This window comes from Peromyscus californicus, unplaced genomic scaffold, assembly GCF_007827085.1.
Source record: "Peromyscus californicus insignis strain IS unplaced genomic scaffold, ASM782708v3 Scaffold_24__1_contigs__length_46423439, whole genome shotgun sequence".
NCBI classification, from domain to species: Eukaryota; Metazoa; Chordata; class Mammalia; order Rodentia; family Cricetidae; genus Peromyscus; species Peromyscus californicus.
Window position 1 is genome coordinate 45,118,525 of NW_026294535.1, and position 16,303 is coordinate 45,134,827.

Here is a 16,303-nt window from a genome sequence, read left to right on the forward strand (position 1 = left end):
TTTTGCTGTGTGTGTGTGTGTGTGTGTGTGTGTGTGTGTGTGTGTGTGTGTGTGTGTATATGTGTGGTTTAGTCTTATGGGGTGGGCGGGCAGTATTGGGCACGGAACCTAGAGACTCAAGCAGCAAGCACTCCACTATGGAACTACAGCTACAACTCTGTTAGGGGTGGTTTTGGTAGGAAATTTTCCTGATCTATGGATTGTAGAAGCTTAGGGAAGTTTAAGATACTGACACTCAAAAAGCTAACACGTAATATTATTTGGAGCATTGCTGAGGAGGATAGCAGTTATACACATAGGCACCATTCAGATAAAATTAAAGAATACCTAACAGCTTTTTTGCCCCTTGCAGGGTCTCACTTTATAGACCTGACTGGATGTGAGAGCTTAAGGCCTGGCTGGCTTTGATCAAAGAAGGTGTCAGATTCCCTAGAATGAGAGTTACGGTTTTGAGTTACCATATAAGTGCTGGGAGTCAAACTTGGGTCCTCTGCTGAGGAGGACCCTGAAGGTAGTCACAGCAGGCAGGAAAGCAAACAGCAAGAGTTGAGATTGACTTCGTCAGCCAGGATCAAGACTTGGAGTCTGATCCCAGGCGGGTTATTCCCAACAAATTTAAACACAGCATAATTTGGAAAAAAGTTTCTTGGTATAAAGTTTCCCAGTGCATAAGGAAGCTGAAGCGGAATTACATTGTAACTCAACTCAGGGTACGTGTAATTTCTTCTAAAAAGATGGGATCTAGAGATAGGCTGCCTGTACTAGCTTAACAGCCTAGGGAAGGGTCTGGCCTGGTTTTGGTCATGCAGATAGTGTAGAGGTTATTTGGGCTGTTAGCCACCTCAAGTCCTGGTTGTGGGAGCTTGGGGGAGCCTTTGGCTATACAGATGTAAGAGCCATTTAGACTGTTAGATGTAGGGAAAAGGGGCTAGCTAAAGAACCCTACCCTGACCCTGGAGCCCAGAACTAGTGAAAGAAACACAGCCTGGATCTGGGACCCGAGCCAGAGAAAAACATTTTATCCCTGAACCCAGAACCAAAGAAACATGCCCTGACTCTGAAACCAGTGCCAAAGAAACACACTTTGTCCCTGGAATCAGAGTCAGTGAAAGAAATATGCCCTAGCCTTAGAATTAGAGCCAAAAGGTTAAGAAAGGCCAGTGAAAGAAACACAATTTGCCTCTGAAATCAGGGCCATCTCTGCCCCTGATCAACAAAGCTAACCAATCCCTAAGCAGAAAAAACTAAGCCCTGGACAGAAAATCTTCTCCCTGGAGAAACTCCGCTCCTAAGAAATCCTATATAAACCACCCTGCCTGTTCAGTTGTTGGTTGTTCTTTCTCACCCTGATAGAGGTAGCCACCCTCCTGGATTCCTCTTTTCCCAAATCTCTGTCTCAAAAGAGTCTTGGGTATGAAGGTCTTCATTTGCCCGTGCAGAGAAGAACCTTGCTGAGACGTCCCTTAGTGGACTGAGCAGAAAAATCCTTGCAGAGATGTTCCCTTGGGAGACTGAGCAAGGTGGAGATTGCTATATTTCTGCAGGGGTTTCCCCTGTAGTAGAGTAAAGCAAAAGAAGCAACGTTTTGGGCCGGAGAAGAAGCAGAGCTCTGCTGGGAAGCCCTCTTAAGTAGGGAGAGGAACAGGATTGCTATATCCTGTGGTGAGACCATCCCCCACTGCACCCCAACTCCAGGTATAGCCTGACTCCTGAGCAGTCAGGATACCTTTCCCTCCAGAGCAGAGCTGTCCCATTACAGCCAAGGTATTGCCTGACTCCTGGAACAGTCAGGACACCTTTCCTCCAGAGTTGCAACACTCACTCACATTTTGGTAGGGCTAAATTGTGTTTCTTTCACTGGCCTTTCTTAGTCTTTTGGCTCTAATTCTAAGGCTAGGGCATATTTCTTTCACTGACTCTGATTCCAGGGACAAAGTGTGTTTCTTTGGCACTGGTTTCAGAGTCAGGGCATGTTTCTTTGGTTCTGGGTTCAGGGATAAAATGTTTTTCTCTGGCTCGGGTCCCAGATCCAGGCTGTGTTTCTTTCACTAGTTCTGGGCTCCAGGGTCAGGGTGGGTTTCTTTAGCTAGCCCCTTTTCCCTACATTAGGTATCTCTGGTCCTGGTTGTGGGAACTTGGGGAGCCCCTGACTGCCACCTCTGGTCCTGGTTATAGGAGCTTGATATGGCCTAGCCCAACAGATAATGCAGATCACCAAGCTGTTATTCACTTCTGGTTCCCAGCTTTCTGGATTGAAGAACAGGTTTTTGACATCTTTACCATTGGAGAGACATCCTATGTTGCTTAACATTCTTGGTTTCTCTGGAGTTCTGTGGGAACAAGGACCTTTGTGCTTATGCTTCCAACACACTGCAAGAGTAACAAGTGCTCTTAACTTTTGAGTCACATTTCTAGACCTAACTCTTATATTTCTAATACTCCCCTTTTCTTTGATATTATTTGAGCCTTATATGAGAGGTTGATATGCATATCCCGTTTAGGGCTGAGCATTCTTAGCATGTTAACTAGTTACGAGTCTGCATGACTGCTACATACTGCAAAAAGTAGCTTTTCTGGCTAAGGTTGAGAGCAGGAGTAGCCTGTGGGTATAAATATAAATATTTAGAAGATAGTTTGACAATGTGTCCATTTAGCAAATCAAAAATTGTAGGTTCCCACCTAGGGATTATATCCTCCCTCACCATGTGCTTTTGACCAGGCTTATAGTACAAGGCATGAATTCCCACATGTGGAACAGTTCTGAAAATCAATCAGAAAGCAGTTGGTCACCTATCACAATGGTCATACCATTATTTCACTGGTGGGCATGTCTTGTTGGTATTCTAGCATGCAGGGTCCACTGTTAGCTAAGTGCATTGATGAGTTTTATGCCCCCTCTCCTCTGTGCTCTATGTAGTGGCACTGTGAAAGCTAGCCAGTAGGAAGGAAGTTTCCCAGTCAGTTCTAGCTTGATTTCTGTGTCCCAGTAGCAAAGAATGCTGTGTATTCAGTAATGAGGTCTTATTTTATAGCATCAATAATAGGCTGTGTTACTTTGGGAGCCTTTATAATTCATAGGAAAATATCCCACACTGGGCACTTAGATTTTCATTTTACAACATGTGGAGGAAGCGTTGTCCACCTATGCATATGTCCACCTTTCTTAAGACATCTTTTTTAAAATTATAATCTAAAAATTGTTTATTATGGGGGTGATGGTGTGTATGCCACTGTGTGCATGTCTGTAGAAGTTAGGACAGCTTGCCAAAGTTGGTTTTCTCCTTCCACAGTGTGGGCCCTGGAATTAAACTCAGATTGTCAGCCTTGGCAGCAACTGTCTTTATGCCTGAGCCATCTTGCTGGCCCAAAAGGATAATTTTTAATTACAAAGTAGTATACATCCTTAGCCTTCAAGTATCTTGATGAGAATGTTCATTAGGAAAAAGAGTTTGGTAATATACTTTTTCTGTTTTATGGAGTAGTTTGAGAAGCATTGGTGGTGTTCTTTGAAGGTCTGGTAAAATTCACTAGTGAATTCATCTGGACTTTTTTATTTATTTATTTATTTTTTATTTTGAAATTTAATCCCAGCCCTCCTCTAGAGGCAGATGAAAATCATGAGCTCCAGGTCAGTCAGGGCTACACAGTGAAACCCTGTCTCAAAAAAACAAAAACCAGACAAACAAGTTGATGAGTGGGAATTGCACAGCTTTAACCTTGGTCATGAATAGGGTCTCCAGGAAAATGAAAATGTCTGAGCAGTGTCCTATCGAGACTCTTCTGGCGGTTACTGAGTGTAATGGCAGTGATAGTTATAAATGTAGTCTAGGGTGTTCTGTCAAAATCTAGAACATGCTAATTTCTTTTCTCACCTACATATTCTGTGACTTTTTTGTGTTGTGTTTGTTTTGTTTTTGGAGTGGAGTGTTTCTTTTATTTATACCTATTTATTTTTAATTTCTCATTTATTTCACAGAAACATACTGAGATTGAAATGCTTAGTGTGGACTTTATAGAGACTGTTTTGATGTAGAATTAACTAGGATATAACATAGAAGCAGTTACAGAATTCTCACTATCATGCCATTTGTGTGGAAGTGATTTTTGAGAAGGAGCAGTTGAAAATAAACAGTATTTTGAGAGGCCTAAGAGAATTGACCTCATTAGTGTTCTGGAATAGTCTGTGTCTTCAGAGAAATCCCTTTCCCCGTTCTGTTGACACTCCTGTTTCTCTATCAGTTTTAAAGGGTCTTTTCATGGTTGAATCTAATTATCCTACTCTTGACTCTGCACAAGTGTGTCCTGATCTTGTTGCCTTTTTAAAAATAGTTCATTCTTTTGCTCAAGGTGCTCTCAATTTCCAGATTCAAGCCTTTGGCATATTTTTGTTTGTTGAGTTATGCTTGTGAAAGATTCTCACTGCTTCTCTGTTTGAATTCTGGGAATGTAATAGGTATATATGATTCTTTCCTTGCTTTTCTTTAAAAATTTTTTTTATTATTTTATGTGTATGTGTATTTTGCTTGCATGTATGTTTTTTTGTGTATCTAGTGCCTTTGCAGACCAAAGAGGGCATTAGATTCCCTAGAACTGGTGTTATGTAGATGCTGGCAGTTGAACCTGGGTCAGAACCTGGGTCATCTGGAAAAGCACCCAGTGCCCTTTGATTTATTTATTATGTAAGTATTCTACCTGTATGTAGAAGGCAGGCCAGAAGAGGGCACCAGATCTAAGTACAGATGGTTGTGAGCCACCATGTGGTTGCTGGGAATTGAACTCAGGACCTCCAGTAGAGCAGCCACTGCTCTTAACCTCTGAGCCACCTCTCCAGCTCGCCCCCTCCCCCTCCTTGACTTGTAGAAAAAAATCTCTGTAGCTGAGGTCTTTATTTGTGGGGGAAATAGAGCCAGATGGCAGCCTTATTTGGATTTGATGAGATGTTTTTGAAATTTTTTATCAGTACTTTGTCAAATATAATTGTAGATATTTCTAAGTATGACTATACATAAGTAAATACCAGGATCTTTTTAAGACCAACCGTCTTATTAAATAAGAAACACAGAGCCAATGTAAAGATAAAAGCCCAAGAGGTCAGAGCTAAGAGCCTTACCCTTCCTGCTTCAGCGATCCTCTTCAGCCAAGAGAGAGACCTACTTCCTGAGTGTTTGTCTTTTTTTTTTTTTTTTTTTTTTTTGGTTTTTCGAGACAGGGTTTCTCTGTGTAGCTTTGCGCCTTTCCTGGAACTCAACTTGGTAGCCCAGGCTGGCCTCGAACTCACAGAGATCCGCCTGGCTCTGCCTCCCGAGTGCTGGGATTAAAGGCGTGCGCCACCACCGCCCGGCGAGTGTTTGTCTTTATATAGACTTTCTGTTCTGCCTTCTCATTGGTTGTAAACCCAACCACATGACCACCTTGTCACTGCCTGTTTGTACAGACCTCCAGATCTTCTATGGTTAGTATTGAGATTAAAGGCGTGTGTCTCCAATGCTGGCTGTATCCTTGACCACACAGAGATGTCTACCTACCTCTGCCTACCAAGTGCTGGGATTAAAGGCGTGCGCACGACCGCCCAGCTCTGCTGTGACTTGCTATTAGCTCTGACCCCCAGGCAACTTTATTATTAACATACAAATAAAATCACATTTCAGTACAAATAAAATATCACCATAAAACAGTTCCTGGCAAGACATGGTAGTGCATGCCTTTAATCCCAGGGAGAAGCAGGTGAATATCTGAGTTTAAGGCCAGTCTAGTCTACAAAGCAAGTACCAGCCTGCCAGGTTTACACAGTAAGTCCCTGTCTCAAAACAACGAAGAGAACTAGCTCTTTGAAGTAGTCCAGCAGGATGCTCAGAGGTGAGAGTGCATGGCAGCTTGAGTTCAGGCCCAAGAATCTGTAGTTGAAGGAGAGAACTGACTCCCAAGAATTGTTCTCTGACCATTAAGTGCACACCGTGAACTGTTACAGTACAGGCATACCACACACACGCGCGCACACACACACATACACACGTGTGCGCGTGTGTGTGCATATGTACAATATTAATAAATAATAACAAAGAACACAGCTCTATAAGCTGACCTTTTGAGATCCGTATGTATTAGGTTGGTATGACATCATGGAGCTGTGTTTTTTTAAACAGTCCAAGTAAACACTTCTGAGTGCTCAAGTAAATCCTTTTTTTGCATTGTTACTGTCTGAATATTTTGGCTATGATAACATTCACTTTCTCTTAAAAGTTTTACTTCCCTTTATCGACTTCTTGACATTTCTGCCGAGCTCTGCATCACTTATCCTTAAAAGCAATCACTTCCTGGCTTCTAAGGGAAGGAGGTGGGAACTTTCAATAGAAATTGGTTTCCTGGGGTCTCAAGTGTGAAGCCTTCATTTCCTCCACCTGCTTTTCTTTGTCCTGCAATCAGCTAGAGAGCAAGGCTGAGATGACCTCCTCTGGCGAGGGGGCGGGTGCCCAGAAAAGGTGATAGGAACTTGTGGGAAGAGTATTTGGTGATGAGTGATGATGACTTTAGTTTAAAAACCCACAAAGATAGAAAACAGGGGTCCTCGGTGGTCTCTGAGTCAATTTGGCTTTCCAGATCTCACATTCTGTTGGCCCCAGAAAAGATTCTGATGTCACAGAGACTGGTGAGTGTAGGAAAGATAACTTTATTGTGTATGTGTTTAAGGAGTGTTATATTAGACCTCTTTACCACGTGTGTGCTAAGATGGCATGCTTCCCACTAGTCTGGTGTTTCACCTTTAATCTGCCTTCACTGTGCACATTAGTTTTGGGGGACCACTTTGTGTTCTCTGCACTGGCTGGCATAAAGACTCAGGAAAAAACAAGGTCAGGTGGGTTTCAGGCATTGAAGCGGGGAGCAGACAGCTGTGTATTCAAGCATTGAAGTGTTTCTGAGAGAAGCCACCAGTGTTGTCACTCACCCTGGAGTGTTTCATAACGCTTACCTGTGGGAAGTCAAGGCCATGTCGACATTAATTTTCCACTGTCCCCTAGGCTCTGCTTTTCATCCTGTTGTCAGTCACATGGTGGTAGATTCAGGTGGTGAGCCTAAGGCCTTTTTGCCTTACAACCTTAAATTCATTTAGAAAATCAGATTAGCCTGAGAACTGCTGACATCTTAGTGCATATAATCCATTTACAGAAAGCACTAGCTACTTGTTTGGTATTTTGCAAAGTATAACTGGCTTGGGGCTGGGGTTAGAGCTCAGTGGTAGAGCACTAACATTCAAGGGCTCACATCCTTATATTGTGGGGGTGGGGTGGGGCCAAGAAGACAGTTATCTCAGCTCATATCAAGCTTCTTTAGTCACTCCAAAGGAAGGATTTCCTGAGGGAAAATTAATTGTGATGCCTTAGGTTCTTTCTACTTGTAGAGGTATCTAGGTCTCCAGATTGGAATTTGTCCTCACTTGGTGTAAGAGGGCTGGTGGATGAATAACTTTGTTGCACTCACCAGTAAAAGAGTACCCAGATTTGTTTGGTCTCTTAAGATAATAATGATAATGAATATTTTTCTAATTTTGAGTCCAGTGACTACTTTGGTGTTCTTGGGAATTTCTGAGTTCAAAATTTTTAAATGTGCCTGAATTACACTTCAGGTCACTGTTTCTTGTGGTTTCTTTTTATGATCTAGAGTGGTGACTGTTTTGAATGCTTGAATTTACTGCCCACAGGGCACTAATTATATCAGTCTACGTACGAGCAGTCTTTGTATATTCAACATAAAATTAGTAAGTTTTCTAAAATGTTCTTTTGAATTTGAATCTTGAAGATAAAAGTTGAGTTTAGAAGCCAACAAAAGTTTGAACTCATTTTTGGATAAGAGATATTAATGTTGATATTCTGCTGAGAAAAATGAGAAAAATCACTTTTTAAAAAAATCTATGGTATTAGTTGCCAATTGCTGTAGGTAATTTTCTACTGTGTGCTTAATTCCTGGCTGCAGTGGAAACGGTTGCCACAAACTCTGAAGTAAATTGTGTAGTTATGACCCAGTACCTCCTTTTCTGCCCCCTTAGAACAGCTGAGATATTTTTAAAACATTCCTTTTGTATTTAGGGTGAAGTAAATCCTTTTTCTTTTTTGAGACAGAGTCTCACTGTGTAACCATGGCTGGTCTTGAACTCACAGAGATACCTGTCTGTCTCTCTGTCTCTGTCTGTCTGTCTGTCTCTCTCTCTCTCTCTCTCTCACACACACACACACACACACACACACACACACACACACACACACACACGAGTTGTGTATGCTATCTGCCTGTAATCCTAGAACAGGGAAGTTGAGGCAAGAGCAGTGTCACAATTCACGGCCACCTGAGTAAGACAAGCAGCCTGACAACAGTCACTGTGATACCACCTGACATCTATCTACCTCAGGATAGTTACTATGTATGGCAAACACTTTTTTTTGAGGCAGGGTTTCTCTGTGTAGCCCTGGCTGTCCTGGAACTCACTCTGTAGACCAGGCTGGCCTTGAACTCACAGAGATCCGCCTGGCTCTGCCTCCCGAGCACTGGGGTTAAAGGCCATCTGGCAAGGTAAGCACTTTTGTTCATGTGATTCATATCTTAGAAGTTCTTGAATGTCTTAGTCATTCTTTCAATGGGTCTTTTTGTTCATATTCCTTGAGGACTTGGCAAATATAAAAGGGAATAAGGAGAGAAGTCAGCTTGGAAAAGTTAAGAGTGCCTTCTAAAGGGCCAGGTTTGCACTGTCTTTCTAGTGGGAAATGCAGTGATGGGGACTGGAGAGCATATACTGCTGTAGTAGAGGACCTGAGTTTGTTCCCAAAACCCATGTGGGCAGCTCTAGGGGATTTGACACCCTATTCTGGCCTCCTCAGGCATGTACACATACTCACACACAATTTAAAAATAAAAATAAATGTTTAGCAGGCTGGCAGTGGTGGCATACACCTTTAATCCCAGTACTCGGGAGGCAGAGGCAGGTGGATCTCTGAGTTCGAGGTCAGCCTGATTGACAGAGCTAGTTCAGGACAGCCAAGGCTACACAAAGAAACCTTGTCTCAAAAAAAAAAAAAACAAAAAACAAACAAAAAATAAACAAATAAATAAATGTTGAAATGAAAGCTTGTCAAGTATATTTTATGCTTCTGTTCTGTTCTGTCTTCTTCCTCTTTTTTTTTTTTTTTGGTTTTTTTGAGATAGGGTTTCTCTGTGTAGCTTTGGTGCCTGTCCTGGATCTCACTCTGTAGACTAGGTTGGCCTCGAACTCACAGAGATCCGCCTGCCTCTGCCTCCCGAGTGCTGGGATTAAAGGCGTGCGCCACCACCACCACCCGGCCTTCTTCCTCTTTTTGTCTTTTTCTCCTTGTCCTTTTTTGGGGGTGGGTGGGGGGAATAGTCTCATTTTGTAGTCCAGGCTGATTTTAAACTTGTGATGACTTCACTGTACTGAGTGCTAGGGTTATAGGCATGAGCTACCACATCCAGCCTATCCTGTTTTTGTTATTCTGTTCATTTTTCTTTTTTTCTCTTTGGTTTTTTGAGGCAGAGATTCTCTGTGTAGCCTTGGCTGTTCTGGAACTTGCTCTGTAGATGAGGCTGGCTTTGAACTTAAGACATCCCCCCTCTCTGCCTCCTGAGTACTGGGATTAAAGGTGTGCACCACCACCACCACCACCACCACCACCACCACCACCACCACCACCACCACCACCACCACCACCACCACCACCGGGAGATGTTCATTTTTCTTCTGTGTGTTGTTTTTCTCCCTCTACTAGGTGGGTACCAGAGATGAACTCAGGGTGTCAGGCGACAGCAAGGGTCTTTACCTGCTGAGCTATCTTGCCATCCCCTGTTCTTTTCATCTGTGTGCACAATTCTTACTTTATAAATGAGGTTTTTGTTTGTTTTGCTTATATTTGAGACAAAGGCTCTCTATTTAGTCCTGGATGTAAGTTGTGTGTTTTGAATTTACATTTGATGGGGAAATAAAGCATTTCAGATAGAAACATTTATTTCTTGAACAGGAGTATTCATGAGAAAAGAAAATGTGTTTGGAGTTGAAGGATTGAGGGACTATTTGATGAAGGGAAAGGTTGACAAGTACAAACTGCACTAGGTCTCTGCTAACTGCAGATGAGTGAACTCATTTATGTGCTTGAGCATGGCCTCGGGAACATTGGCCTGATGAATGCAGAGAGAGATGTCCTTTGATTGTGGTCATTTTCTCAGATGGGTCTGGCTAACCCATGAATCAGAACCTGCCTGTCAGGATGGTGTGACGTTGATTGTGTATTTGTTTCTATGAGATAGTGTCAGTGCTGCGAGGGTCAGGTTGGGGAGATCGTCAGAACTGTGTGATTCACTGGCACTGTTGGTTGCTTTTCCTGCAGGGCGAGGAGGAGGAGGAGGAGCACTAGAAAAGAGCTGAGGGTTTTGAGTTGGGGAGGGAAGGCAGGCAGGGTTTTTGTTGGACTGAGGAAGATATATCTGGGCTTTACCTAAACTCTTAAGTCCTCAGATCTGAATAAAAAAGAAGCTCGTACTCGGGAGGCAGAGGCAGGTGGATCTCTGTGAGTTCGAGGCCAGCCTGGGCTACCAAGTGAGTCCCAGGAAAGGCGCAAAGCTACACAGAGAAACCCTGTCTCGAAAAACCAAAAAAAAAAAAAAAAAAAAAAAAAAAGAAGCTCGTATGGAGTCAGATAATTTGTCAGGACCTTTTCCTGGCTCATTCTTCTCTCACCTTTCAGCTTAAAAGGTGAATTCAGACTCTGAATCAGAATTAAAACTACAGAATGGGCTGCCCCCCACCCCCAACATGGGAGGAGGATCTTGTAGTTCAAGGTCATCCTAAGGAACTTAGGGAGTTCAGTACCAGCCTAGGCTACACAAGACCTTTTCAAAAAACCCACTGGGCTGGAGAGAGGCTTCAGTAGGTAAGGACACCTGCTGTGCGAACCTCATGATCTCAACTCCACTCCCAGAACCCATGGACAATGGAAGAGAACTGACTTTACAAAGGTGACCTCTGACCTCCTCAGGTGTCCCCTATCATATTCACATAATAATAACAACAATATAATAATTAAAATGCTGGCTCACCATATTCCAGATGCACATGAGTTTTGTGATGGAATTTGTAAGGTGCGTGGCCCGCAGGCTTGTGCTCGCAATAATGGCCGTTTCACCTGTGGTGTATTGTGTTGTGAGCTTGTTTAGGTGCTCTCTCAGTGTGGAATTGAAAATTGAAATTTTTTTATTCATTTTATTTATTTATTTCGGTTTGAGGCAGGGTTTCTCTGTGTAGCCCAGGCTGTCCTGAAGTTTACTCTGTAGATCAGGCTGACCTCTAACTCAGAGATCTCCCTGCCTCTTCCTCCCAAGCCAAAGGCAATTTCTTGTGTTTCTGTACTTCTCTTGATTATCTTTGGTTTGGCCCCTGGTTTTGGAATACTCAGAGACGTAGTGTGGCCTATGGGATATAAATTCTTGGGATTTAAACAAACAAAAATCAAAATTTAAACAAAAAAAAATCTAACCTAGAAGAACCTCACAGGAATGCAATTCAAAAATGAAAACAAAAAGCCTGGCATGGTGGCCCATGCCTTTGATTCCAGGAGGGGAATCTCTGAGTGAGAAGGAGCCAGGTCTACATAGGGAGTTCCAGGATAGCAGGGCTACACAGAGAAACCTGACTCAAAGCAAACAAACCAAAAAGCCAGACTTTCTGCTTTCTCCAGTATTGTTTATGGAGTTATAAATAACTTAGTTATTTATCTGTTTTGTATTTCCTCTTTTACTGTCTTTTCTAGTTACACCCAATCACCAGTCATTGAATCTTAGCACACTCCCCCAGCTACTGTGATTACAGGTGTGCGTGCGACACCCTACTCAGCTGCAGCCTGGATCTTTAAAAAACTTTAAGAGAATGACCAACTCCCACTCATAGTAAGCTGAAATACTCTCCCCAGTTACTGGGCAGACATGAATCTCAGCTGCTTGGAAAATATCCAGAGCCACTCTGGTAGATGGCTGTTGTTGTCACCTGTCTTATTTTAAAACTTTTTTGGGTGCTGAAGAAATTGTTCAGCAATCAAGAGCACTGGCTGCTTGTCCAGAGGAGTGGTTCAGCCCTGCATGGTGGTTCACAGCCAACTGTAGCTCTGGTTCCAGGGAATCCAACACCCTCTGCAGGACTCTGGTCACTAGGCATACATGTGATGACAGACATATACTCAGGGATTATGTTAGTTATATATTGTCTAGAGTTTTCTGTGACTTACTGGATAGTTCAGTCAAACCCTTGATTGTCTTAGCAAATTTCTGAAATATAATTCTGGCCCTGTTCTTTCCTTCCTTGCTTGCCATATATATTGGAACTTGTGAGTAGTGGACAAGTAGTTCAGATATCTTCTTGGTTTTTTTTTGGTTTTTTTTTCGAGACAGGGTTTCTCTGTGTAGCTTTGCACCTTTCCTGGAACTCGCTTTGTAGACCAGGCTGGCCTCGAACTCACAGAGATCCGCCTGGCTCTGCCTTCTGAGTGCTGGGATTAAAGGCATGTGCCACCATTGCCCGGCTCTACTTAGGAGTTTTGAGACCCTACTTAACATAAAAGTTTCAGTTATTCTCGGTATAACACGTTATATGTTAACTGTATTCATCTCTTAATACTATAAGAAAACACTTGAGGCTGAGTAACTTGGTAATGAAACTTGCTTAGCTCACAGTTTTAGAGGCTGAAAGCCCAAACAGCAAGGGTCCCCCATCTCCCTGGTTGCCTTACATGATGGCAGGAATGTTGCAGGATGAAAAGATCACATTTCCAAACAAGAAGTCCAAACATGATGCAGAGGTTAGATTTGTTAGAATAATTTGTTTTCACAAGAATCCACTCGGACTTCTACAAGAACAACCTTAATCCTTTCTGAAGTAATACTACCCATGACTTAGCCAAGGACTTTTAATGCCCAGCCTCTTAAAGATCTCCCGTTCCCACTATTGTCACACTAGGTAGTCCCCAGACTTAGAACACATGAGTCCTTGGGGTCAAATTGAGACTAAGCTATAACACTAGGGTGTTTATTTTATTTTATTTTTTTTATTTATTTTTTTGAGATAGGGTTTCTCTGTGTAACCATCCTGGCTGTCCTGGAACTTACTCTGTAGACCAGGCTGGCTTCAAACTCACAGAGATCTGCCTGCCTCTGCCTCCCAAGTTCTGGGATTAAAGGCGTTTGCCACCACTGCCCGGCTGGGTGTTTATTTTCTTATCTGTCTTTCAATTTATGTGATTTTTGGTTCTTGAGATATAAGGTTGACTTGCATATTGTAACCAATAAATTAGTTTTATTCCTATAAACTTTGTAAATTGAGACTAACTTGTTTCAATCTGTTGACAGTCTGAGGATGATGAGAAGCTGAAAAAAAGGAAGGAGAGATTTGGGATTGTGACAAATTCAGCTGGAACTGGAACTACTGAGGATACAGAGGTAAACTATATTTAGAATGCTTCATAGAGCTAATAATACAATCAAACAAACAAAAACCCCACCAGGATTGTGTGCAAACATGCATGCACACGCCCTCACATGTCAAGGCTTCTGTGGAGGTCAGAGGACAACTCTGGGGAGTCGTTCTTGATCTCCAGCTTACTCCAGACCGCCGGCTGTGCCTGTTCTGGAGATTGAACCCAGGGTGTCCGACTTGCTTGGCTAACACTCCCACTTGTTTCCTTCATCCTTCTAGAATTTTTAAATTTTTTTTTATTTTTTGGTTTTTTGTTTTTTTCTGAGATAGGGTTTCTTTGTGTAGCTCTGGCTGTCCTGAAACTTGCTCTGTAAACCGGGCTGACCTTGAACTCACAGAGATCTGCCTGCCTCTGCCTCTCTGGGATAAAAGGTATGGACCACCACCACCCAGCTTTCCTCTGTTTTTTGAGATGGTTTCTCACTGAACCTGGAGCTTACCAATGGGTTAGGTTGCCTGGTCACTGAGCTCCAGAAATCTGCCTATCTTCTCCTCGCCCAGGGATAGGGTTATGGGCATGTGTCTTTCCTCACCCAGTGATAGGGTGTGGGCATGTGTCTTCCTTCCCCTTACCCAGTGATAGGGTTATGGGCATGTGTCTTTCCTCACCCAGTGTTAGGCTGTGGGCATGTGTCTTCCCTCACCCAGTGATAGGGTTATGGGCATGAGCCACTGCTTAGCTTTCATGTGGGTTCTGATGGTTATTTGTGCAATAAGCATTTTACCAACTGAACTATCTTGCTATTCCCTAAAGTTTCTTTATAAATAAGTATATATGCCATGAAAATTATAGATCAAGGGCTGGAGAGATGGCTTAGCAGTTAAGAGCACTTGTTGCTCTTGCAGAGGACCTGTGTCTGATCCCCAGCATGTACATAAAATAAATAACGCATAAAATAAATAAGTTTAAAAAATTATAGTCAAATAAATTTATGTTCTTCATTAGGAAAAAACCTAAAGGAATCTGTAGACTTTGTTCCACTAAAATAAAATATTATCTGTAGTAAGTATCTGCTTACTTACTGATTAACAAGATGAGCTTGCTTCAGTTCTGGTAGAACTATTTCCTTCTTACATGGAAGCTGTTGTTAGGTATTTGACTAAGTGCATACATTGGCTTCTCCAGGTTAAAGAGGGTAGTAGGAGCAGAGGCTTTGGTTGGAATCATTGTCTATAAGGAAGGAGTAGCTCTGAAGCTCAGGCAGTTTCTGTGGACCAGAGGAGTTTGTGTCATTAGTCCAAGTGAAATGGGCTTGGAGTATATTCTGCTTAAAAAAACAAAACAAGGACTGGAGAGATGGCTCAGAGGTTAAGAGCCCGACTGTTCTTCCAGAGGTCCTGAGTTCAATTCCCAGCAACCACATGGTGGCTCACAACCACCTGTAATGAGATCTGGCGCCCTCTTCTGTATACATAATAAATAAATTAAAAACAAAAACAAAAACAAAAAAGACGACATCAAACCTGCAATGTGAATTGATTACGGAAAACTTCCCTTTGTTATGGGGCAGTAGTTGAAAAGAAGATAAGGGACACAAGTGCTTTTTCCTGAGGTACTTACAGCTGGTTTGTGCCTTCTTTAAGAGATGCATAATATACATAACATTGTACTCACCATATGACCCTGGTAATTAAATAGGTATCTAAAAGTAGCTAGGCTATCAGTTATTTATGTTATGTTATGCTTAGAGACATAACAGCACCACTTTACAAGATGGAATCTGCTAAAGAATAAATGTTCAGACATGAGGGGAAAGTCTTGGTTGAAAACAAAAACAAGCCAGGCATTGGTGGCGCAAACCTTTAATCCCAGCACTTGGGAGGCAGAGCCAGGCGGATCTCTGTGAGTTCAAGGCCAGCCTATTCTACAGAGCGAGGTTCAGGACAGAGTCCAAAACTACACAGAGAAACCCTGTCTCACAAAAAAACAAAACAAAACAACAACAACAAAAACTGGTTGTGTTGGAGCACGCTGGTAGGATTTGCTGAAGGAGGCAGAGGCAAAAGGGTCACGTGTTTGAGGTTACCAGTAGTGGTGGTGCACATCTTTAATCCCAGCACTAAGAAGACAGAGGCAAGTGGATCTCTGAGTCCAAGGCCAGCCTGGTCTACAAAGTGAGTTCCGGGACAGCCAGAGCTGTTACACAGAGAAACTCTGTCTTGAAAAACCAAAAAGAAAAAAGAAAGAAAAAAAGGAGAAAAAGAGAGAGAGAGAGAGAGGGAGGGAGGGAGGGAGGGATCCATAATAAGGACTTTCTTGCAAACAACCTTTCTTCTCCAACTTACTCTCTCGGCATTGAAGAATCAACTTCCCTGTGGACTAGAGGCCTAAGGCATAGCTACTGCCTTATTCCAACTGCTCTGTGGATAGTATTATTTAACCCATTGTCCTCCTGAAATCTCACGTCTTCCCATTTCCTGCCACTCTTTCCTTCCCCCATTCTCACTTAATCTTTTTTCCACCTCTCACTCTGTTTAACCTTTATTTTTGTGTTATGTGTATGGATGCCTTTTGCCTTCGTTTCTCACCCTTCCTCTTTCTCTAAACCTCCCCACTTCTGGCTGGGTAGCTGGAAGGATTCAGGAACAAAGTCTCTGGCTTGAAGTCAGTGGTTACCTCATGTTGAGGGTTCTTGCTCTTTTGGGGGGCCTGCCACCCAGCTCCCAAATAAATCACACAGGCTTAAGAATGTCCAGACTTGGCTTGGCTTAGTTTCTCTTACTCCCGTAAATCTTGCTCTTGCTCTGTGGCTTGCTGGTTGTATAGCTGGGTGGCTGGCCCCT

The 16,303-nt window shown here is 42.7% G+C and overlaps 1 protein-coding gene across 4 annotated transcripts in view; it reads left to right on the forward strand.

Annotated features, from left to right (window-relative positions):
- The window catches only part of Sarnp (SAP domain containing ribonucleoprotein), a 64,899-nt gene that overhangs the window by 41,484 nt on the left and 7,112 nt on the right, over positions 1 to 16,303 (forward strand). For 3 of the 4 annotated variants that reach the window (XR_008221735.1, XM_052753715.1, XM_052753713.1), the window contains one exon: positions 13,393 to 13,482. Coding sequence is in view for 3 of the 4 variants with exons in the window: in XM_052753715.1 (XP_052609675.1) it covers positions 13,393 to 13,482 (90 nt within the window). In the remaining variant the exon portion in view is untranslated. The remainder of the gene's footprint in view (positions 1 to 13,392; positions 13,483 to 16,303) is intronic. The other variant, XM_052753714.1, reaches the window with a different exon arrangement.